Consider the following 24,170-nt stretch of genomic DNA (forward strand, 5'->3'; position numbering starts at 1 on the left):
TGGGATGAAAGAATCTCTCGCTTACTTTGAGCACAAAGTTGTCTTCAGCCTGCAGTTTGAGGTTTAACACAGCCTGTTTCACAAATGATTCAAAACTCAGGTCTCGCTTTCTGGGGACATCCAAAGCAGGAAAAAGATCCCCGATCAGCCCCATAAACACTGGCATATCGTCTGTCACAATCTTAGGAATGTTGAAGTCACGAAGAGAGCGCATAAGAACCTGGTCTTCGGGACGATCAGGGTCCCCTCTCTTAAGGGAGCCAGCAACAACCAGCACTGATTTAATTGCACGCAGGCCCCAGTCATAGTGATCCTAAACAGGGCAGAGTGAAAGGAGTCATTTACACTTAGCTGTCTTGCCAGAATACAAAACAAGGAAGCAGACAGTTCAAAATGGCCATGTAACCCAACAGCAGAAATTCATCTGAATCTTCTTCCATCTGCAGAGTCCTTGCTACAGAATGCAGTAACAGTCTGGCTGCTAGGACTTCCAACCCCATCTTCCTTAGGTGGGATTCAGCTGATATAGGATTCAGTAAGTACAGCAGCACTAGGAGGAGCTGAGGAGATCAGACCCTACCCCTCTGCCCCTCCAGTGCTCCCCTGGACCCCAGCTCCAGGGGCACTAGGCCCCATGCAACTTCATCCTTCCCCCAGTCCTGTGGGCCCAGAGAAGGAAGGAACACTAGGGTGGAGCCAACCCATGGGCAGAGACTCAGCCAGCAGGAGCCAACACAGAAGCAGTAACAGCAGCAGGCATCTTGGGACACTGATGATGTCATCAGGCTCCTGATGAGAGTTTTAACTCGGAACACTCATACCTCTCTGCTGATTGGCTGCTGGGTCACCCCCTTTATCCCCCTCTCAAAGTCTCTCCATCCTCACTCCAGCTGACCTCCAGCCTTCTGTCCCTCCACCCCCCTCTCCTGAGACTGACCAATTCATTTCATACACATTCCAAGGATGCCATCATATGGCCATGAAGTCCTGTTGCTACAAACCTGCGCTGGATTTTAAATACCTGCCAAAAGATGAAAGGCTCCTTCTTCCATTACTAAACCTGAGACACTCAAAATGATTATGATTCAGCATGTTTATTATGGTAGGAGAAGCTGCTGGCTGTGGGGCAACCAAGAACGGAGCCCATTGTGCTAGCACTGTACAAACACAGTAGCAGACAGACCCACATTTCCCCCCCACACCCCGTTTACACAACGTGCCAATTACAGTACCCCATGCACGTCTTCCCTTAATCAGCAGTGCCTGCATGCAGGGAATCTTGTGGATGTGCACTTACACATGTCAGTCAAGTTGGTCAGAGCTTAGAGTAAAAAGAACAGGAGGATTTGTGGCACTTTAGAGACTAACAAATTTATTTGAGCATAAGCTTTCGTGAGCTACAGCTCACTTCATCAGATGCATTCAGTGGAAAATACAGTGGGGAGATTTATATACACAGAGAACATGAAACAATGGGTGTTGCCATACACACTGTAACGAGAGTGATCAGATAAGGTGAGCTATTACCAGCAGGAGATCGGGGGGTAGAGCTTAGTGTTACTGGTCATTAGGAGACTGACATATTTAATTGCGCTTTATAGCTCATGAAACAGACTCACCTGTTTGGACAGGAGCTCTTTGCATAATTGGTAAAGGGTAATGAATTTCCTGGCTAACAACCGTGCCTCAATGAACCCCTCAGCCACCAACATGATTTCACAGATCAGCTCAAAGTCTGGCACAACCATTGCACATGGCCTAAAAGCAAGGATGGGAAAAATAATTACAGAGCTACATTTCCGCTTCAACCAAGGAACAAACACAACTTTGCTGGCAAGAGTTTCAGCACTGTGACTGAGAGGGATAGCTGAGGCCGGGGTTGGTTTCGATTCTGAGGAGGCATGTAAAACAAACAGTCCACAAAGCTACAATTGTAGAATCAGAGAGATGTAGGGTTGGAAGGGACTTTGAAAGGTCATCTAGTCCATGCCCCCACCTAGACCATCCGCAACAGAGGTTTGTCCAACCTGCTCTTAAAAACCTCCCATGATGAGGATTCACCAATAATGTCTCCTACACCAGTTACAAGCAACTTCATATCGCGGCTACAGAATCAATCTTCGAGACAAGCAGCAGCTCTGTGTACTCACCCTATCTCAGGCACTAACTGATACAGACTGATGTCAACGCAGGCAACATGTGATGTGAGGGGAAGGGAGAGAAACACTGACTTCACCTCGGAAGTCTAAGCGCCACCCAGACTAAGGCATTTCCTTTCACTAATGCAAAGGCTGGGACGGATCACTCCCAACACATTGCCAGTGCCCAAGCTCAGAGACAAAGGAGGACAAGCTGGCTACGGTCTCTTCACATGCTGACAGGATGGGAGGGCAGGGGAGAGAGAGCCTGAGGCACAGAGAGAGTCAAAGTCAGAGGGGCTCATGCTGCTGGCACATGGGTCTCTCTGGCACCCCTACTCATTGCAGGACATGGCTGAAAGCCACTAATTGATACAGTCACCCTCATTCAGAACCCCAGCCCTCTTTGAGCCCAGGGGTGTAACTCCTGGTATTCCCCCTCCCATCCTACAATACTCTGGTGGCAGCTCTGTTTGTCAAATAGCTTGGCATGTTTGCAAGAAAACATAAGGGCCTACAAAGCAGGCAATAGTGTTCTACAGAGGGGATGGCCCTAGGGAGCAGGGTGATGCTGCTGACAGCAGATGTGACTGTCAGATAGTGAGGGTGTTTTGCCAATACAATGAAAGGTGCTTACCAAGCTCTGGCCACACAGGTATGTCTTCTACACCTATGGTTGCCCTGAGTCAGCTAACTCGGGCTCATAAACTTGTGGCGTAGATGTTTGGACTCTAACCCGACCCCAAATGGCTACACTGCAGTCAAACAGCCCCTTAGCCTGATCTCTGCAAGCCCAAGTCAGCTGACATGGGCCAAACGCGGGTGTTTAATTGCAGTGCAGACATATCCTAAGGGACAGATTTCAAAGGTATTTAGGAACCTGAAGATGCAGATAGGTACCTACCTGCATCTTTAATTGCTTAAATATCCTTAAACAACTGGCCCTAAGTCTCCCCGCATCTAGAAGAGGTACGGAATGGGCCATGGTGAGGCAAGCCTCCCAGGACTTACTGCTCTCCAGGGTGAAAGGGGTCATCACAAGGGTTGAGAGGGCAGCTCTGTCAGCATGGTCTGTGCCATACTAGGCCCCTCTGCTGAGACAGACATTGAGCTAATCAGAGTTGGGCAAGATCTTCTGGACAAACAGTAAGTTCACCAAAAAAAAGCATTTTGTGGGCATGAACGGGGGCTGAATTTGGGAAACAGTTTTGGCTGAAAAGCAAATAAAAAATAAAATTGGAAATGTCAAACAGTTCAATTTGACATTTACACTGTGAACCATTTCGACATTTTGTTTTCAATTGGTATTTTGTTTAGAAAATGTCACTTTGAATAAACAATAGAAACATTTTGTTTGACCTAACAAAATGTTTTCAGTTTTTTGTTTCAGAAAAAAAAATTTGCTTAGAAAAACTGATTTTTTCCCTCATCTTTTCAGGTCACCCACCAATGATCGATTCTTTGCTCAGCTCTAGGGCCAATGAATATGAACTGACAGTAGGGTTTGTAAAGTGTCACACTAGGAACTGGACTGGCCAATCCATTTTGCAGAGGCTGCTGAATAACCATGAGGTGGCAACAACCTTTGGCCACCACCAGCCTGGGCCAGATTTGACCTTGTGATAAAAGGATTCCATCACCATGCCCCTGAGCCAGCCAGCTGCCAAAAGCTGCTTTTAACAACTCAGAGACTTGTGCCTCTTTCTCTTCCCTGTACGATCATAAACCAAGACTTTCTGTCCAAGATCTGAGCTATCTATTAATAAAAGTGAATGGAAAGGCAGCTGTGTTCTGAGTCCCCTGATGACACTGACAAAAGTGAAGGAACTAGTTTATTAAATGGGGCACAAAAGCTGATCTGAACCTTACCTGAAAAGAGCTTTCAAGTTCTCGGGCAGTTCAGTTCGTCCAGCATAGCCAGGGTTCATTGTAATGAAAATGCCAACAGAAGGAATCAAATTAATGTCTTCTCCAAGGAAATTGAAACGTTGCTTTTTGTCTCTTACGGCATCCTGTATACTTTTCACCTGAGAACCGGAGTCACTGTTTTAGTTTGAGCATTCAGCTATAAAGAACAGACCACAGTATAGTATCTGTGCTAACTTATTTCTGCTGGGTCCCCTTGAGAAGTCTGTGGTTTATAGTTGTTCTTTTACTAACAAGTTTGTACAGTTTGCTGGGCAGGAAACCTATATGACACTGGAATGCAAACTAAAATAGGGACAAAAATCCCCAGTTATCATAGATTCATAGACTCCAAAGCCAGAAGGGACTACTGTGATCATCCAGTCTGACCCCCCCCTACATAACACAGGCCAGAGAACTGACCCAAAGTAATTTCTAGAGCAGATCTTTTAGAAAAACATCCAATCTTGATTTTAAAATTGTCAGTGACGGAGCATCCACCATGGTCTTTGGTAAGTTGATACAATGGCTAATTACTCTCACTGTTAAAAATCTACGGTATGTATTCTTTCCCATCTGAATTTGTCTAGCTTCAACTTTCAGTCATTGGCTTGTTCTGTACTGAAGAACCCATTTTTAAGTATTTGTTCCCCATGTAGATATTTACAGACTGTGATCAAGTCACCCCTTAATCTTCTCTTTGTTAAGCTAAATAGACTGAGTTCTTTGAGTCTGTCACTGTAAGGCAGGTTCTCCAATCCTTTAATCATTCTTCTGACCTTTCTCTGAATCCTCTGCAATTTATTAACATCCTTCTTGAACTGTGGGCACCAGAACTGGACACAGGATTCTAGCAGTGATTAATAAATCAATCAATGTATAATGTACAAATGTACCTATTTTATAGGCTAGACCAAAGGCTCCCGAACTATGGTTCACAGACCCCTGGTGCAATCCCAAATATCAGGGGAGGGGACCTGTGAGACAATCAATATATTAAAAACATGCTCTGTGCTGTGGTAAAGTTTGAGAACCCCTGCCCTAGGCAGATGTAGTCCAAAAGTACTTTCCAATAGGACAAGCTGCACTGACATTAAACATACACCTTCACTTCGTTTTCTTGTGCTCCAATGCAAATAAATGAAACACAGAAGCAGTGTTACATAAAGGTACAACCATTTCATGTAAAAACTGGTGCTACTGTATGATACTGTAATGTTATTTATTATTTACTACTTCCAATTTTTAGAATACAATTTCAGGAGCCCATCTAGTGCTCTGGGCGCCTGTCCCATAAATGAGAAATCACCATACAAACAAAAGCACTGCCCTTAAGTGTCTCTCTCAGCCCACACTAAACCTCAACAGCCTGACCCCAGAGTGGGAAAATCTGGGCTTTGCAGCATGCCTGGAAGGCTCACCACTCCAGGCTCTGGCACACCAAGGCATGGGAGAGCATTCCAAACCCATGGCCCCTCCCAGAGAATACCCTGACAGACACTCCTTCTCGTTCATACTCAGGGAGCTCCCAGCTTGGGCACCGCTGCTGATCTCCACTGTGGTGGTATGTCACAGAGAGGTGATCTCTCATAACAAATGCACATTACAGAATATGGGTCCAATGTGCTGTACAGTATCCAGGGCCTTGCCTACAGAGCCCTCCTTTGCTCTCCACCTTTATGCTCCATAGCAGGAAGACTGCTACCAGTCAAAGATAAGGATAAGAATGGCCATACTGAATCGGACCAGTGGTCCATCTAGCCCAGTACCCTGTCTTCCAGCAGTGGCCAGTGCCAGATGCTTCTGAAGGAATGAACAGAACAGGGCAATTTATCAAGTGATCCATCCCCTGTCGCCCAGTCCCAGCTTCTGGCAGGTGGAAGTTTAGGGACACCCAGAGCATGGGGATGCATCCCTGACCATCTTGGCTAAGAGCCATTGATAGACCTATCCTCCAAGAAAGTATCTAATTCTTTTTGAACCCAGTTATACTTTTAGGATGATACAACTCTGTCTAAGATTCCACTATTTTAGGATAGTGTCTGAAATTTCACAGCCAGCCTTGCTCTCCTGGTAGGCAGGACCATTTGAAGGCTGCTAAAACCACAGGAGAGACACAAATCATCTGATGGTTGAATCCAATTGACACACAGCAGGAATCTAAGTAATCTGCAGACAACCCAAAAGCTCCACAAATTTCTTCTCAGAGCTAAAGGAGATAATCTGATGGCACTTCTAACCCACTAATCTAGGAACCATCATCTTTCAGGACAGCTATGGAACTCTCCCAAAGTAGCCATTTGTCCCAGTCACACAGGTGGAAACACTCTCGACTTAAACTTTGCCTATGACACTGTTTATCAACCTCCAACCGTTACAAATGAAAGCAGAGAACTGATACACAAAATAACTTACAAGTGGTTCATAAAAACCTGAGCCATCACTATACAGGAAGGATGACTCTCCCACAGCCGCAACCATAGAACCCCGTCAGAACCACTGCAGAGATTACAGCATCTCACCAGCTCAACTTAGCCCACCCAGAGTGCTGGTACCTGACCTCAGCCCTCAACCCAAGGATGGTCTGAAGAATTATCATCACACTTCACACCAGGATGAAGTACCCACCCACCCTCCTTGTCTAACACTGGGCCAGACACAGCGACAGAGGCTGGAAAGGCCTGAGGGTTGTCCATGGCACCATCTGTAATTCACAATTCCCAAGGCAGTGTCACCAGTCTGACAGAAGTACTACAAACCCTCCCCGCCCCCCCCATCTGCTATCCAATGCCCCCCATCCAGTACTGCTCACAGGTGCCTGGGGTGCAACCAGAATTTTCCTAAGAAGGGGGCCCAGGTTACCTGCCAGGTGGCATGGGCACAGAACAGATGGAGGAGGAAGCATGAGGAGATGGCAGCCCAGTGGTTCTGGGAAGCAGGAAGCCAGGTGAGAGAGATCAGCTGGGATCTCTCTCCTCCACTCCTCTCTCATCAGAGAGACTAGGACCAACTGGGACCTCCCCTCCTACCGGGCAGTGTCTATGGCCAAGTGGGAGAACCTGGGGCCTCCTCACTGCACTCCTGCAAGATGCTGTAGGGAAGTTTTATTATTCCCAAGCAAACTGGCACCTAACTAGCTGAGCACTTGAGTAAGATCACTTAGGTAATATTTCATGAGACACTGTATCAAATACTATATAACAAATATAGCTATGTGCCACCTACTCTGTTCCTTCTATTAACTTCCTGTTTCTCTTTTTTGCTCATTTTATTGATTACATCTCTATACTTCTCATTTATCAAGTTCACAGCAGATTTGAATCTTTTAATGCTAACTAATGTTTTACTTAACATTATTTTCAGTGAGGGAAAGGATCTCCCCATTTTTTCACTAGTGGAATCAGAACAGCACTGAGCTGTCTTAAATTGTGACCAATTGCCTTTCTTCTGTAAGAAACCATACTGACATTAGCAGTATGAATAAGACAACCCATGACATATTGCCACGGCTGCTCCTAATGGCAGCTAGCAAACATGGTGACAGAACAGCACTAGTGCTGCTCATTCAGTTGCAGCATTCTAAGTCCTGGAGAAAGAACCATTCAAAGTTGAGTCATCTCTGGGTTCCTTTGGTCAAGCTTCCCTTTTTATTTATATATCCTCAAGGACCCCCTTGAGTGTGGACTTTAAACTGTAATGTGACAGAACACAAGTTAAGAAAGAATGATTCATAAACTCACCTAAGCAGTCAGGTGCTTCTTTGGGGATGTCAGGTGATCTAATGCTTATGACATGCCAATATTATCTAGACTGTCCCAATATTATGGGCTTTGTTTTATATACACTATACCCCCACCCCCTGAAAAAAGCATCCCGGTTTTTCACACTTGCTTACAAAATGTAATGTGATGTAAGAGAAATCCAGCCAGTTAGCGTGACCTTGTCCATTTAGCCCAGGGGTTCTCAGCTCGGGGGTCAGGAACAAGTATCAGGGGGTTGTGACAGCATTGCCCTTCCCATAGAGCCAAATCACGGCTAGACCCCAGCTACACTAGAGGAGGGTCTCGGGGGTTCTTGGTGTGGAAAAGCAGACCCCAGTATGAAGAGGCTGAGTACCAGTGACAAAGAAATGGGCACTTATAGCTTGGCCAGTTTGACCTCACCAAATTTTCTGGGTGCAGCTTGCAGGTTTCACACCCTCCGTGTTTTGTTCTGAGTTTGGAGTCATATGCTCTCAACACTCAAAGCATAACTCAGCTGAATCTGCCAGGTTTCAGCGGGTCCCTTGGGGAACCAGCAAGGAAATTCACTGGTTAGGGGCACACCTTTCAGTGACCCCCCTTTTCCTGCCTGTGGTGCCAAGGGTGAATGTGAAAAGAATGTTCAGCAAAGATTTGTATGGACCTGGGCTAGTTTTGCTGCCGGGCAAAAAATGCTTGTTTCATCCAAAACTAGCACAGCTCTAACCTCCTTACTGGTTACTATTTCCTGATGTCACCTTTATCTTATTATGACGTTGACGCATATAATGCAAGCCTTAGTATGCAACCTCTGGAATGAAAATTCAAACTCTCAGGCTAGGGATCATGAGAAAAGGACCAGAAACATGTTGGAAGGAAGAAAAGCAAGAGGCAAAGCGGGGAACAAGATTTAATAGCTCTTTTCCATCTCTGCTTTCCATGGTTCTGTGCTATCAATGTATCCTCAATATATACATGCATAAAGGCTGTAGCTCTCCCTGGGAGATCCATCAGAATGACTCCAACTGACTTCAGTGGGCTTTGAATCAGCCCAAGAATCCCTCTTCCCCACATAAAAACCTATTTCCATCTCATCTCCATATGGAAAGAGAGACAGATTTACTGGCCACGATAAGCATGTAGGTTACAGTAAAGTCAGTAAAGCTTTGTAATTGTTGCACAAGGGGTTAATAATACAAATTCTCATCATCCTAGTAGAGTAATTTTGCATGTGAAAAGTTGCCATAAGAAATTCCCTCAAAATGATCAAGCATTGCTTTGCTTGGTTCCACTTTTCTGTCCGATGGAGAAAAATAAGGTGCCTACAACAGTGGGTGCATGAAGGGTCTGGGCTATTCTAGCTATGAGGTACCAGTTTCAGCCACAGCATCATGCAAAAGCAAGTATCTGGGGTAACCCAGATGTGCAAATTGGGAAAAAATCTATCATTTGGAAGAACTGGCTGAGCAAGGGCATCATATGGCTCTCTATACTGGTCAAGGATGCGGGCTGTGTCTCTTTTCTAATTCTAAAGCAAAGATATGACCTGCCACCCTCAGCAGACTGCAAATACTTTGTGGGAAGGGGAGTTATCACAGCCCGTGAAAGAACCCCAATGGCAGTGCATGTTACAGCATGTTAATAATGCTTCGGTGGCTCTCAGGCTACACCTGATATAGCAAAAGTCTCTATTCAAAATGTACAGGACACACAGGAGTTGTGCAAGAAGGGGCCTGGCCATCTGATGTTTGTTGGTGCAGTATAAAGAAAAACAAACCCTGATTCATATGCTATGGGACTGTACAACGATCAGGCAACTGTGGAAAGTGGTGGACACGAGTGAACTTAATTTCAGCAATCAAGCTTCAGCTGAAAATTACACCTGGGTTTAACTCCACCACAAAGACTTTGGTGCTTGATGGCTGCAGTAATCACCAAGTTCATTACTGAGAGTATTCTTCACTTACCTGTACAGCCACCACTGAAAGGACCTCCACTGAGATTCTATTAAACTCATCAAAACAACCCCAGGCACCCGTCTGGGAAAGGCCTTTGTAAATATTTCCACAAGACTGCAACAAAAGAAGTACAAGAGCAAAATTACCAATGGCATTAGTTTCAGAGAAAAATGGATAATCTATTTTCCACCCTATTTATTTATAACAATCTCCGGTATACTGTGGGTGTTCAGAAAAGTGCACCAAAACAGCAGGCACAATAAATTATAATCTTTATAGCTCTCCATAGTGTGCTACATGATTTGTTAATTGCACATTTTCAATATACATGCACTAGAATCCCTTTTAAAGGTCACTGGTATTGAATTACTGATGCCCTGCTTCCTGGGAGGCCCACAAACTGAATAAAAGATGATTCAAGGATGTCAGAGTCATTCTACTGCACCAGATGAACAGGGATAAAAATACATTTGGACAGCTTAGCTCGATGCAGTGATTGAAGGTGCGGGAGGTTTCACAGGACCCTCTCAAGGCCAATGACGAGATCCCCACACTAGAGAGAGCAGTCAGTGTTCACAGACAGCACTGAGATGGGACATGCGCTGAGGTGACCATAGAACTTCAGGCCTTAGCTGAAGGAAACCAGAACAAAACAAGAGAAGCAATCTCAGCAAAGAAGGGAGCAAATGTTGTTCCTGAAGAGGAGGAAGGATGACTCAATGACTGGGGTGCTAAGCTGGGACCTAGGCGACGCGGGTTCAATTCTCTGCCTGACCACAGACTTTGACCTTGGGCAATTAACTTAGTGCCAGATTTCCACGGGTAGTTTGGTGCAGATAGGTGCCAAGCTGGATTTTCAAAAATACCTGATCAGGTGCCTAACTCACTTAGGTTGCTCTGTACATCCCACTAGGCACCTAAATACCTTTGGAAATCTGGCCTTTAGCCTTTTTGGGTATTGTCTGCCCTGCACACTAAGGCGTGAGACCTGGGTCCAGCAATTGTAAGGCCAGGTTTACATTGTAATATGGATGCTCAAGTGCAGTCTTGGAAACGCTGAATCCACAAGCTGGGGTCCCACAAACCCAGGTTTACAATGCAATGTAGACAGACCCTGTCTGACTCAGTTCCCATCAGTTCAATGGGAATAACCACCCTGCCTCACAGGGGTGTGAAGAAAAATGGAAATGGTGCCATATCAGCACCCATAGATCTAGTGTTAAGGACCAACTGCTACCTGGCTATGAACTCAGAGAATGAAATAAATCTGGTAAGGAGAATGCATCGGGGGATTGGTTTTATGTAGGTTTCTTACGGAAAGTCATGCTGTTCAGGTGGACACTTAATACTGGCCATCCTAAGATGGAGGGTTATGCTGATATAAGGCCCGGGAGGTGACTGAACATATCGGCTCAGGTGGCAGACACTATTTACTGAGTAGGAGGAAGGCTTAGATTGGAAGTGATACCAGCTGGTGGATGTCATTTTCAGACATGTGTTCTCTGAACTGATGGACCATTATGCAGGAGCTGACAAGGGCATCATATAGCATGCTCAAAAAAGTACACTGGTTTAGCCTGTGTCCTCAGTGCAAAGTGGGCATGTTATCAGACCAAGGTAAGCATGTCTTCAGCTTTAGCCTACACTCCAGCCAGGCCAGAGAGCTTCGCTGTAAAGCGGCAGCAGCAGCATGCTTGGGTTAGGGGTCTTGTGTGTGGAAGGGAACAGCACTAGAAGAAACACAGAAAAAGCCCAAATTAATGCTGCACTGAAGACAAGTCCTAAGAATCAGATCCTGCTCTGATTTACATCATACACACTGATTACAGTAACAATGGGGCTACAAAGGGTGGAAGCAAGTGCTGAGTTTGGCCCTAAGAGGATATATTAGCTAGTAGTTGAGGTCTAGCAACACTCACCAAAACTAGCTGCATTGCTCTGAAAATAACTGTTCCTTTGGGTGGAACAAATCTAAACCTAGGGTCAGGGATATGCACCATGCCCAAACTGGTTAGAGTGAAATCTAGTTGGGTTTCAGACAAGATCTCTCCCTTACAGTCCAGTTTATCCTCCTCTTTGATCCTACAGTGAAATCATAATGCTGAATTTATGACACCACAGGCATTTCCAAGCAGGAGGGGAAGCTGGACTGCAATGGAGGAAGATTTACAGACAGAAAGAGGTTATGGACCTTCCAATTACCTGAGTTCTTCACAGTATTTTGCCCCTATGGATGCTCCACCATAGGATGTGTGCACTTCCATGCACTCTCAACTGGTATCTGGAAAGTAGTGTCCACAGGCTTGCACCTGTGCAGAACCGTGCCTCATGCTCTGAGTGAGGGCAGATAGGGAGGCACGAGCCTGCTACCACTCAGTTCCTTCTCAACAGTGATGCCTAACTCCACAGCAGAAGGGAAGGAGGGCAGGCAGGAGACAAAACACCTTGAAAAACTTGAGTTACTGTAATGTAAGTAACCTCCTTCTTCTTCAAGTATCTGTCCCTATGGATGCTCCACCGTGGAGACTCCAAAGCAGCCACTCACTGGGTGCTGAGAGATAAGTGCAGGACAGTTTGAAGGATGGCATCACCAAAGGTGGCTTCATCTCTGGAAGCAGGTAAGATGGTGTCATGTTTGGCAAAGGCATGGACAGAAGATGAAGTAGCAGTCCTGCAGAATTCTGCTATGGGAGCGTCTTTCAGTGGAGCCATAGATGTGGACGGAGATCCAGCAGAGCACGCTGTTACTCTGTGAAGGAGCTGTGCCACAGCATCATCACAGCTGGTCATGAGGCAACCTGAAACCTATTTAGATAGTCTGTGTGTGGAAATCAGTTGGTCTTTCATCCTATCTGCAACTGATACAAATACTCAAGGAGAAGCCCCAAATGGTTTTATCCTGTTCAGATAGAAAGCATGGGCCCTCCTAACATCCAGTGCATGAAGGCTTGATTCTTCTCTGGAGACGTGAGGCTTTAGGTAGAAAACTGGTAGGTGAATCTCCTGGCTGATGTTATGTTCTGAGGAGACCTTTGGGAGGAAGTAAAGATGGGGAACCAGAATAACCTTCTCTTTGTAAAAGATAGTATACGGTGGGTCTGCCATGGATGCTCCCAGCTCCCCCATTCACCTTGCTGAGGTGATGGCAATTAGATAATTGTCGAGGAAGAGTTGGAGGGCAGAGCAGGCCACCATTGGTTCAAATGTGGGGGAGGGGTTTCTTAGGATGTTCAAACCCAAGTTGAGGTCTCATTGGAGGGGGGTTGACAAATGGGAGGAAGCAAGTTGTATAGGCCCTGAAGAACTCTGGTTGCTGCCAGACGGGCAAAGATTGAGAAGCCCTGGATGGGCAAATGGAGGCTGTGGTGGTGGCCAGATGTACTCAGTACAGCTCACTGAGAGACCCTGTGTCTTTAGTGCTAACAGATAGTCCAGAATCATGGAGAATGGAACTTCTGAGGCTTGAGAAGATGGGAGGGAGCACCAGGGTTGGAAGCACTTCCACTTTTGCAGGTTCGTCTTGCAAGTACTGGGCTTTCTACTGGACAGGAGGACTGACTGAACTCTATCCAAGCAGGGCAATTCCATGCCTGAGAGCCACTGAGGAGCCATGCTCTCAGGTTTAGGGAGCAGAGGCTAGGATGAGTAAGGAACCCTGAGTTCTGTGGCAATAGGTCCTTAGTGTTAGGAAGTTTCAGGGGTGTTGCCTCCAAAAGGCAGATAAGGTGTGAGCAGCACACCTGTCTTGGCCAAGCAGGTGCTAGGGGAATAGCTCTTGCTCCGTCTTGGCATAGCTTGAGAAGGGTCTAAGGCAGTTTGCAGAGAGGCTTTCGCAACCACGTGTCCTTCAGTGATAATAGACTGGAATTGACCTTTCTGATCTCATGGAAAGCGATCAATAATGTGTGTAAATTTAGAGTATGTGTTGAAATCATATTGTGCTATGAAGGCCTGGTAGTTGGCAATGCCAAACTGGAGAGCGGGTGATGTGTAACTCTTCCTTCCCAGCAAGTCCTACCACTTGGATTCCTTATCCGATGGAGAGAGCCTAGAGCGAGCTTGATGGTTCCTCTCACTGGTGGCATCCAGTGCAAGGGAACTGGGGCTAGGATGGGAGAAGTAGTACTCCATTCCCTTTGGAGGGATGTAGTATTTCTGCTCTGCCCACTTACAGGTCAGTGGGATTTTGGCAGGTGTTTGCCATAGGGGATGTGCAGTCGGGCAATCTTTCCCTGGGGATTGATGTTCAGGATGTCCACCAAGGAATGTTTACATTCTTGCACTTCCTCCAGCGGGCTTTGAAGTGAGTCCATTAGTCTTTTCATGAGGTCCTGGAAGGTCTTAATATCATCAGTGTAGGAGTGAGGTGGTGGCATTATCATGTCGTCTGAAGAGATCTTTACAGAAATCTCCTCAGCCTGAAACTCTCATTCCTCCTGTACGTTGGTTGGTACTGGAGAAGTATACGGTTCCAAGGTGTGCAGTACCTTAGGACAGTCTGTGAATGCTGGGGGTGCCAGTGCTTTCTCTTAGGCTCCCCATGGAATTAGTCACCATAGTGGCCCCACAGATCCCAGTAATCCCGCCGGGCAGGGAGATAAAGGAAGGAACTGCAGTGATAATCATAATCTCTGGGCCTACAATGTCTGGTAGATTCCGTAGGATCCTCTTCATGAAAGAGACTCATGGGAGTAGGCTAGCACAATACTGAGTTCTCCTAGGCTGAGGAATCTTCCCCTGAACTAAGGTGTGTGTGGGGGGAGTCCTCTGATGTCCTACTTGGTACCGAAGGCTGGAGACTTAAGCAAGTCTCAACTTGTTGATCTTGCAGCGGTGCCAGGAAGTGCCTCTGGTAGATCTTCCCCCGCACTGGCGAGCCAGATTCATCAGAGATAATGGAATCCACAGAAGAAAAGAACCTGGAAGGGGGTGGAGGGCTACGATAGCCTTCACACAAAAGTTAGTCACGGTAATTGACCTAGTGGTAGGTATAACCGAACGGGTTTCTTCCGCAGTACCGATGCCTCAGTACTGGACTCATTTGGAATCTCTGCCGCACCCTTAGAAGGATGAGAAGTCTCCTGAGAGTGGGTCTTATGAGCTGATCTGCTCCTTGCTCAGAGAGGTAGATTGCTTTGCCCAGCGCTGCAAATGAGGCAGTCAGTATGACCAAGATGCTCTGCAATGTGGATGCTGATGGAGGAAGCAGACCCCTCTGGAGCTGGCCATGCTCCATTAATAAGAACTTAAGTCTAGTCTCCTTGTCCTTCTTGGCTCTGCCTTTGAAACTCACACAGACCGTGCATTTAGAAGAGTTTTGAGAATTCCCCAAACACCACAGGCAGCTGGAGTGTCCATCACTGCAGGGAAAGGACCAGTGGCAAGTCTCACAGGTCTTAAACCCTGGGGACTGGGGCATAACAAATTACACTATAACACAAAACAAAAGATCAAAGAAGAGGAGGAGGGGAAGGAGCTTCGACCCTGAACATACAACAGAAGATAAATAAAATAAAAGCATCAAACAGAAACAGATAACTAAAAGAAACTCTTAAAAGAAACAAATGAAATAAAGAATTCACTAGTTAAAGTGGGAAGCTGAGGGAAGCAGACAGCAGAACTCTTCATCTTGAGCTGCAGGCAGCTGAGAGGGAACAGGGTAGCACTGGGCTTTGCTTCCCTGTCTGACCTCATTCAGACCACGAAGCACTGCTCTGCGCAGGCGTGGGCCTGCGGACACTACTCTGCAGTCTCCAATTGAGAGCGCACGGGCGCACGCACATCTGAAGGTGGAGCACCCACAGGGACATATACTTGAAGAAGAACGCTAACCGTAACAGAGCAAATACAGAAAGCGAATGGCAAAGTAATCTGGGTTTTGCAGTCACTGTCACTCTTTCAGACCCGACCCAATATGAAAATCCATAGTTGCATTCCTTACCAGTAAAGTGTGCTATGTTGTTGTTGTTATTTATTTGAATTATTGTAGCACCTAGGAGCTGTAGTCATGGCGCAGGTCCACTCTGATCTAGATGCTGAGCATTATTTATGGCGTGAATTACAGTACAGCCCAGGAGTCTGGTAATGGACCAGAACCCTGTTGCGCTAGGCACTGTACAAATAATGGGGCTCCTGGATGGTTACGTATTTGTCTTAAGCAAAACTGGCAAGTCCGGGGTGACTGCTGTAACCCCCGTGCTGGGTCAGCCTCAGGCCTTTCGTAGCCAGCCCCACCAGAGGCAGAGTGTCCCACAGGGAGAATGATCCCCGGGGACAGCAGAAGGCTGGCCTCTGCCTCACTAGAACATTAGCCCCTGGGGAGCATATCCTTGGCTCCCCAGGGACTAATGCACATGCATGCAGCTCAAACTGGAGGAGGAGAAGCCTGACAGTTGGCAGAGTGGCAGATAACCAAAGGGACCTCACGCTGACCCATCAGATGTTCCTTAGTGCCTTAGGCTTTTGATAAGTTTCAGCCCTGCCCCTCCCCCTGGATGCTCCCCTGACACAACCTGACCCTGGATCACGTCAGACCCAGTACCTTGTAGTCCATCTGTTCAGAGCAGTTAAACACATACACCATGATGCCAAGGGCGCGCCCCAAATCTTTGGTCGTCTCAGTTTTGCCAGTCCCTGCTGGCCCAGCCGGAGCGCCACTCATGGTCAGGTGCAGAGACTGGGTGAGGGTGATGTAACATCTTCCAGCAGCAAAGAGAAAAGAGATCTGAATGAGTCAGAGCGCCCAAAGTGCAGAGTCACAATATCAACGTGGCCTACAGGAAGGCTGCTATGGTTTATTGGGCCAGCGCATACTCGGGTAGCGCTCACTCAACAGGCCACCGACACAGCGCAGGGTAATGGGACTAAACTCATGCGTGTTGAGAGAGCCCTTACTCTTCAGAATTGAATCTGCAAATGCAGAGTGAGTTTGCAAGCTGAAAAATCTTCCTGTGCCATAGTTACTGCCTCTGCCTTGCTCTGCTTGCTCTAGGGGATACCCAGCATCCTTTGCCCAAACTCTCCATGCCAAGGGCTGGATTTTCACAGCAGTCTGATGACTCTATGCCCTCTGTGGCTGATCACAGATAGGTGGCTGTGGGGCCAAGCTAGCTTAGCTGCAGAGGAAACCCAGCAACCTGCTTAGTGTTTCACACCAGCACCTGAGAGTCCCAGGTTCAGAGCACTCTGATTCACATCACTGTGCAGCGATCCCTTTTAACAGGCCTAGGGGTGACACCGGTGGATTCTGAAGACCCCCTTGAGCTCTACGAGCAGCGCTGCACACCGGCAGAGGAGGTAGAGAGAGATAGTGTGTGAGCTGTGCTGTGCAGGGCAGCTGGAACATGGAGAGAAGGAAAGCACTTGTGAACTATTCTGATGTCCTAACCAACCCTTCTATGCCACGCACAGTGGTTTTGTTACTCCCACATGGGAAGCTCTGATGCTGCAGTATGCCAGGAGAAGGATTCTAGACATTCTGGTGACCCACCTGTCCGTCAGGGGCGTGATCACGAGCCGAGGTGTATTGCCCAGGTATTCGTAGGAGTACAGAAACTGGGCATCACAAATGTTTGCAAAGCAGTGCTTCTCCTCATCAGCCCATCTGTGCCGAAGCTGCGACAGCCAGATGAATGCCTGGGCACTGTCGACCTGCAAATGCACCCACATGTTCACTGACATTCAACAAGCAACAGGTTAAAGATGCTGGGCCAAGTGTAATCCTGTTATAAGTCCACTGGTTTCAATGGCGTTACCCCGTGACTGAATTGGGCCCAGTGTTTGATGATTACAGCAGACCTGGCAAGTCACTGAACTGCTCAGTGCCTCGGTTTCCTATCAATAAAGGGGGACAAATCCTAGGTCCCTCTCTTGCAGCAGGATGAGGGAACAGATTAAAGGTTCCAGGGCAGCATGGAGAAAGGTGCAAAGAAGGGCCTGAGAGAAGGTGCAAAGGGAAAGATGAGGCAGGAGGCAAGACAGAGAGCTGTGTGAGGCTATTGCAGGGGCAGCCAGAGCAGATGGGAGCCATTTCAACCTCCCTCCCACCCAGCACACAGCCTCCTGCAGGAGCAGGACCATCCCAGATAAGAGGAGCCAGGCTCCTATGAGAGCTGCTATTGAGATCAGTTTACCGCTAACGAGGCTGAGCCCAAGGTGCAGAGAGCTCCACAGTCAGCCAATTGTGAAAACAGCGTGTCTGTCCATGAGGCGCTGGTGAAGGGAGGGGTATGGATCCCAAGCCCCTTCAAGTCAATGGGGATCTTTCACCTGCTTTCAGTGGGCTTTGGATCCCACCCTGGGGGGAGACTGAACAAAAGCTAGGGCTTCCATGAGCCCTTAAAGCACCTGCCTTTGTGGCTCCCTCATGGGGTAGGCCCCAAAACACACAGTCTGATGCTTTGTTCACATTTTAAAAATGCAACAACAACACTGCAGTGTCCAGTAGGCACCCCAGCATGTGTTTTATCAGCCCATTAACACACACCTGGGCTGGTGGAGGCACAAGGTCACATAATACACCCACAGTTTGTATAAATGGACCAGTAAAACACAGCCTGTAATTCGTCTGTGTCATGGTACACTGCAGCACCACTGGTTTATTATCAGCTTCTCTCAAAAAATCAGCTTGCAAAGGGAAAATGTTCATGCTCTTGCACGTGAAGAAAGTAATAGAGGGGACGTGTGTCACAGGAAGGAGGATCAGGACACGAGTGATATAGAGGGGACGTGTGTCACAGGGAGAAGGACCGGGACACGAGTGATATAGAGGGGACATGTACTACAGGGAGGAGGACCAGGACACAAGTGATATAGAGGGGACGTGTGTCACAGGAAGGAGGATCGGGACACAAGTGATATAGAGGGGACGTGTGTCACAGGGAGAAGGACCGGGACACGAGTGCTATAGAGGGGATGTGTACTACAGGGAGGAGGACCGGGACACAAGTGATATAGAGGGGACATGTGTCACAGGGAGGAGGACCGGGACACAAGTGATATAGAGGGGACGTGTACTACAGGGAGGAGGACTGGGACATAAGCTACTGGGGCAGTAACACATTTTCCTATTTCAGGAAGATCAAAGATGGCACCATTTTCCTTACTCCATTAATTCATTGGGAGATTTGCGCTCTAATATCAGACACTGGTAGGACACAGTAAATGACAGTGCTGAAAAGGCATAATGTCTTGTGGTATATCGGCAAACCTTTTGAGCTATCATCTTAGCTACGACATCCCGAGCATGTACGTCAATAGTACATATGGTCATGATTTTCTGTCTGTCACCCTTGGAGAGCTGACCGATTAGCATGGTGATGAGGGTATTCAGCTGGGTCACTTGCTTCTTGTAATATTCCTTCATTGCATTCTCATATCCTTCTTCCAGTCTGGCAAAGGCAATTCCAACTTCCGTGGTCCACCAGATCTGGGTACAGGTCAGTGCCACCTTAGAGAAGGGAGTTAGTTCATCATCCATTGCATAATAGTCCTGACACCATGTGTTGTATTTAACAGCATGCTCTCGGCAAAGCTGTGGGGTTGTGAAAAAATCAAGCAGCTGCGGCATAAAATGAAAGTATTTCTCAAAGTGGTAACAACAACAGACACTGCAACATAGAGCTGCATTGAACTCGTACCCTGGGACACCAACATCAGAGACAAGGCCAAATTCAGCAGCTATTCATCAGTACATCGGTGTCTTTTACATGCCACAGGGTAGCAGGGGAGGGGGTAGCAAACAAAGCAATTCACAGGAGGGGATGAGAACCTCCAAGATAAAGGAGGGGAGGGGTTGCTTTATTTCATTCGCTCATGTAGACTTTTTTTCCTGCTGCACTCCTCACTCAGCCACCAGGCAGGTAGAGTATACTCACTCCCTCTGGCATGGGACTAACCCCTTCCAAGGTAACGAGCTCTAACACCTGCCAGAGTCTAAGTCCATGTAATCCTGCCTCAGCACGGGAGGATGGACTAGAGGACGCATAAGGTCCCTTCCAGCCCTACGTTTTTATGATTCCATATATGCAGCACTGACACTTCTGCATGCTCGTCTCATTCTACAGCACCCTGTCATTAAACACATAGATACTGTACCCGCACTGAGCTCACAGAACCAAACCACTGGGCTCTGCCTGAAACCCCAGCTCAGGAGTCTCCTATGACCAATGGAAAGCATGTCCTTGGGGCAGGTGGCACATCTGGAGTTCAGGAGCAGTAGCCAGACAGAGCTTCCCCACCCACCCCAGGGACTGACTAGAGGCCCTATACTAGTGACCCAAGAGGCTAAACTGAGAGCTGCTTTCTCTAGTGGGCCAGTCGAAGAGGAGACAAGTGTGACGTTATCAAATACCTGGGCAGGGTAGTCAAAAAGCCACTGTTCTCTTGGTTTCTCTTCATAAGCAGTCACTCCTTCTGTCATCTCATGTCTCACGGTAGCCCTCATGCTGTCCAGCACATGATTCAGCCAAATTTCAACCTAGCAAAGGTATTAAAACACAGTGACACGTCTGGTCCACTGAGGAACCTTGTGCAATAGGTAACTATATGGGACTGTATTAATGTCCTTTAACTGAATATTAAACACCCCAGGCCCAGGACTACTGAGCTGAGACTTGTGTCTTCGCCTTCGCATGCGTTCATAGGATTCTAGCTGGCATGAAATCAACACTGATAACGCAATTGTGACATTGCTAGATCTCCGACTGCAGCAGCACTATTCCGAACTGCACCGGTGGGTAATTTGCTTCAATATCTTCCATCGCCAAGGCGAGGAGGAGAATCGCTCATGTGACTTGGGTACAATCTGCCAGCACTCGCACAAAGTCAGTGCTGGACATGGGTGGGAATTCTTGCTGTGATGAATGTGTATCACAGTAGAAGCTCTCTCTCCCGGCCGGCTCTCTGGGAATTCAGTGTATATTGAGACACAACGTATCATTCTGTGCCCATCAACTGCGGAATTCTAAGGCTAAAATTAGTGCTGGTCAACAGGTTTCAAATGGAAAAAAAAAATCACAGTTGACAAACAGCTTTCATGAAAATCCCTGTGATTTTTTTTTCCCAAAATTGTGCCTTTTTTCCCAACAAACACCCCCGCCCCCAAAAAATCCTTGGTTTTCAGTTTACATTTTGTCAGGTTTAGGTTTACTTGACCCTTCAGTGCTTGAAAGAGAACAAGAGGAGAAAAACCATCATTGTCACTACCGTGGGCAGACAGGACTCAAACAACTCAAAGGGGGGGTGACCTGTGCAGTAGGGAGGTGTCATTTTTATACAACACCTTTTCCAACTTTTAGGACACTTTAATGATAGATCTGCAGGCAGCCTGGGTCAGACAGGCCGTCTCATTGTTTCCTTGTACTCTCCTGTCTGTCTCCATCATTGTCTCTTGTCTGATGCATAAATTGTAAGGTCTCTGGGGCAGGGACCAACTTTGTGTTCTGCGCTTGTATAGCACCCAGTGCAATGTGGCCCTGGGCCATGACTGGGGGTTCCTAGGCACAACAACAACAACAACTGACAGGGATAAAAGCACCAGCCGCAATCTAATTCTGATGATAGGAAATGAAGCGGCTTCATCTCACCTGCCCGCTACAGTCACATGGCTCACTGAAGCTGACATATTCCTCCTCTTTACTGTACATCCCCAGGCCAGTTTTGGTCGGCTTTTGCTCAGAATCCACCTGGAATTTCATCTTGGCCATGTTGTCAAACAGTTTGGAGAGATGGCGCTGGACCTGCACAGGGAATGGTAGTAGAGAAGTCATTCAGGTGGGAGGATCTGTGTGTGCTCATCAGCAGGGCAGCTCCCTCAGTCAGGCTCCCAAAAGTTCACTCTCATCTCATCCCACTTTGGCCAGACATATCATATGATGGGCTGGTCACATCCTTCTGACACAGCAGGACTAACTCTGTAGCTCTGGAACAGACACAAGCACCATTTACTTCTTCTTCACTTAGAAAACAGAAATACCTTTCAATGGCAATATTCTAGTAATAACGATATATTTTATTCTTTATGTTGCAGTTACCTGCCATGGTACCTTTTGTACAGCACAAACACACCCACACCCCTACGTACACACACACACACACGTGCACACAAAGCAAACATTCTGAACATTAAGTGATCAGTCGCAGGTCAGCCTCACAAGGTACAATGATGGTAGAGCAATGGTGAGGAACCTATGCAGTCCTACGCTCAGGTTTTTGTTGAGCATTGCTGGGGGAGTATTGAGAACCCAGCTATCTCAGCCTGTGGACCAAAAGAGTTGTTACCGGAAGTCAGTTTTGTGCCAGGGAAAGGTGCTCAGCCTTGGAGACTGAAGGCCTCTGCTCTTCCCCAGCAAAGGAATACTAAGAAGGGCAGCAGTGCAAGCTTAGTGCACTATAACCCACCATGATACCTCCACCTCACCCTAGAAGGGTCACCTCTACGAGTGAAAGACCAAGTCAGACTCCATGGCCTGTTCAAAGCTTGTTCAACTCAGTGGCTCAAAAGAAGCAATTAGGTAGAATTCCTCGGGAGGGTTTCTTCACCATGAACATCTGTCTGCTGGAAGATGAACAGACCACCAGCGCTTTTTCCAGCCTTCGGACAATACAAATTTTAGTCACTGACCAACCTGGGTTACAAGCAAACTAATACCGGAAGTAAAGGCTCAGGAACTTCCCCCCCCAAGACATATGTTCTCAACCTAGGGTCACACCACCATGGAAGTCATGAACTGATGTCTGGCTGGTCACTCAGACCTGCCCTCCCCCTATTGCTAAAGGAGAGGGGCTCTCTGCTAAATCGCAGTAAGATGGAAAAGTTGAGAACCCCCATCCTAAGGTACCCAGTCCTCTGCTACAAGCACTGACTGTCTAGAAAACCATATAAACAAATGGATTTCTCCAGTCTAACACAGGTCACTGTCTCAGACAGAGAAAGGATTAAAAAATTTTCAAGCAGCATTGCAGAGATAGACCTTTATTATTAATATTTTTATGCTGTTTGGTTCCACTTATATTCATATTGAACCCAATTCTGGAAGGTGATGGGCTGCAAGTGTCAACTGGCACTCAGTACATGGCAGGATTGGCCTCCTGGCTTTCATGATCTTGAGAAAAGGTTTCTGTGGTTTATTTAACATGCAGAACTTTTCTCTTAGCGAATCATCCAATCAGATTCCTATGCCTAGCCAGTCTAGACAGACTCTATAGAACACTCTGACACTCAGTTCAACACCACCAGAAAAACCTTGGATATATCTGAATCTTTACAAGTTCAATGCCAGATCTGCTATGATAATATTGTTGTGCATTTAATCCTCTGTTAGGAATGATCAGACAGCCTCAGAGACTACAATGGAAAGGCCGAGAGTTTATCCATATTTGATCCTTCTTGACATTTACTTGATTTTACTGTAAACAGTTTTAAATGGGTATAACAGACAATGCTCACAGAATTCCTTCCAATACCAGTGAGCATTTCAAGGTGGTATTTTTTCTGTGTTTCTTGTTTTTTCCCCGTCTTTGTGGTATTGATCAAATGCACAACTGTGAGGTTTCAAGGGTTGAAAAAACCAAGGAGCACAGAAAAACTATAAGAAATATTATATGTCAGCAGAAAATAATGGCATTCCTACATATGCACTGAGACCTGACTAACCTGAACTTCATATAATCATATATCTCCTTATCTGAAAGGTTTCTTAACTGGAAGAGATTCTCCACTAGCTAACAAAAAAATAGAAATGCTAATTGAGTCTGGATTGAGTAAAGTTCAGCATTCACTATGAAAACGTCTGTCAGTTTTACAAATCAATTTCAAGATGAATCAGAACATGGCATGACAGCCCTGTTATTCAATTGCTAAAGAAAATGGGTTTAGCTGGAGCTTCCCGACTGACGGGAGGTATGTCTACACTGGAACTAGATGGTTACGTTTCCACTCGGGTGGATGTACACAGGCTAGCTCTGACACAGCTAGCATGCTAACAATAGCACACAGTTGCAGTGGCACAGGAGGGGCTGGCCACCTGAGTATGATTCCCATCCGAGAAGCTAGGTACATACTCAGGCACTATCCCGTCCTGCCACCCACACCACCACGGCTACCCAGCTAGTTTTAGTGTTCTAGTGCAATCAGAGCTAGCACATGTACACCTACGTGAGCTGGAAATGACACCTCCAGCTTCAGTGTAAGCACACCCTGGGTGCACACAGCTATCCCGCCAATATCCCGTTGTGCCGGCCAGGCACTCTGACTTAGCTGTATCATGGTATAGACATCCAGGTGTTACAATGATGACAAACTCCTATAAAAGTAATAATCTACCTTACCTACATTGGTGGTATATTCACTAATGAAAAACAGAGCTAAGATTTTTCTACAGAACTTCTTACCACACACTTCCAGAATATGGGGATTCCAAAGCACAGCC

General features: G+C 46.8%; 1 protein-coding gene across 2 annotated transcripts in view; it reads right to left on the bottom strand.

Moving 5' to 3' along the window:
• Positions 1–24,170, bottom strand: part of DNAH9 (dynein axonemal heavy chain 9) — a 379,511-nt gene that overhangs the window by 272,343 nt on the left and 82,998 nt on the right. Inside the window, exons 23-31 of one of the 2 annotated variants that reach the window (XM_037913877.2) lie at positions 21,327–21,479; positions 20,093–20,218; positions 18,950–19,189; positions 17,231–17,391; positions 16,283–16,439; positions 9,751–9,855; positions 4,008–4,165; positions 1,620–1,758; positions 26–313 (exon numbers count right to left, since the gene is read on the bottom strand). In XM_037913877.2, the coding sequence (XP_037769805.1) occupies positions 26–313; positions 1,620–1,758; positions 4,008–4,165; positions 9,751–9,855; positions 16,283–16,439; positions 17,231–17,391; positions 18,950–19,189; positions 20,093–20,218; positions 21,327–21,479 (1,527 nt within the window). Of the gene's footprint in view, positions 1–25; positions 314–1,619; positions 1,759–4,007; positions 4,166–9,750; positions 9,856–16,282; positions 16,440–17,230; positions 17,392–18,949; positions 19,274–20,092; positions 20,219–21,326; positions 21,480–24,170 lie in introns of both variants that reach the window. The other variant, XM_043527698.1, reaches the window with a different exon arrangement.

The sequence above is a fragment of the Chelonia mydas genome, chromosome 14, assembly GCF_015237465.2.
Source record: "Chelonia mydas isolate rCheMyd1 chromosome 14, rCheMyd1.pri.v2, whole genome shotgun sequence".
Classification (NCBI taxonomy): domain Eukaryota; kingdom Metazoa; phylum Chordata; order Testudines; family Cheloniidae; genus Chelonia; species Chelonia mydas.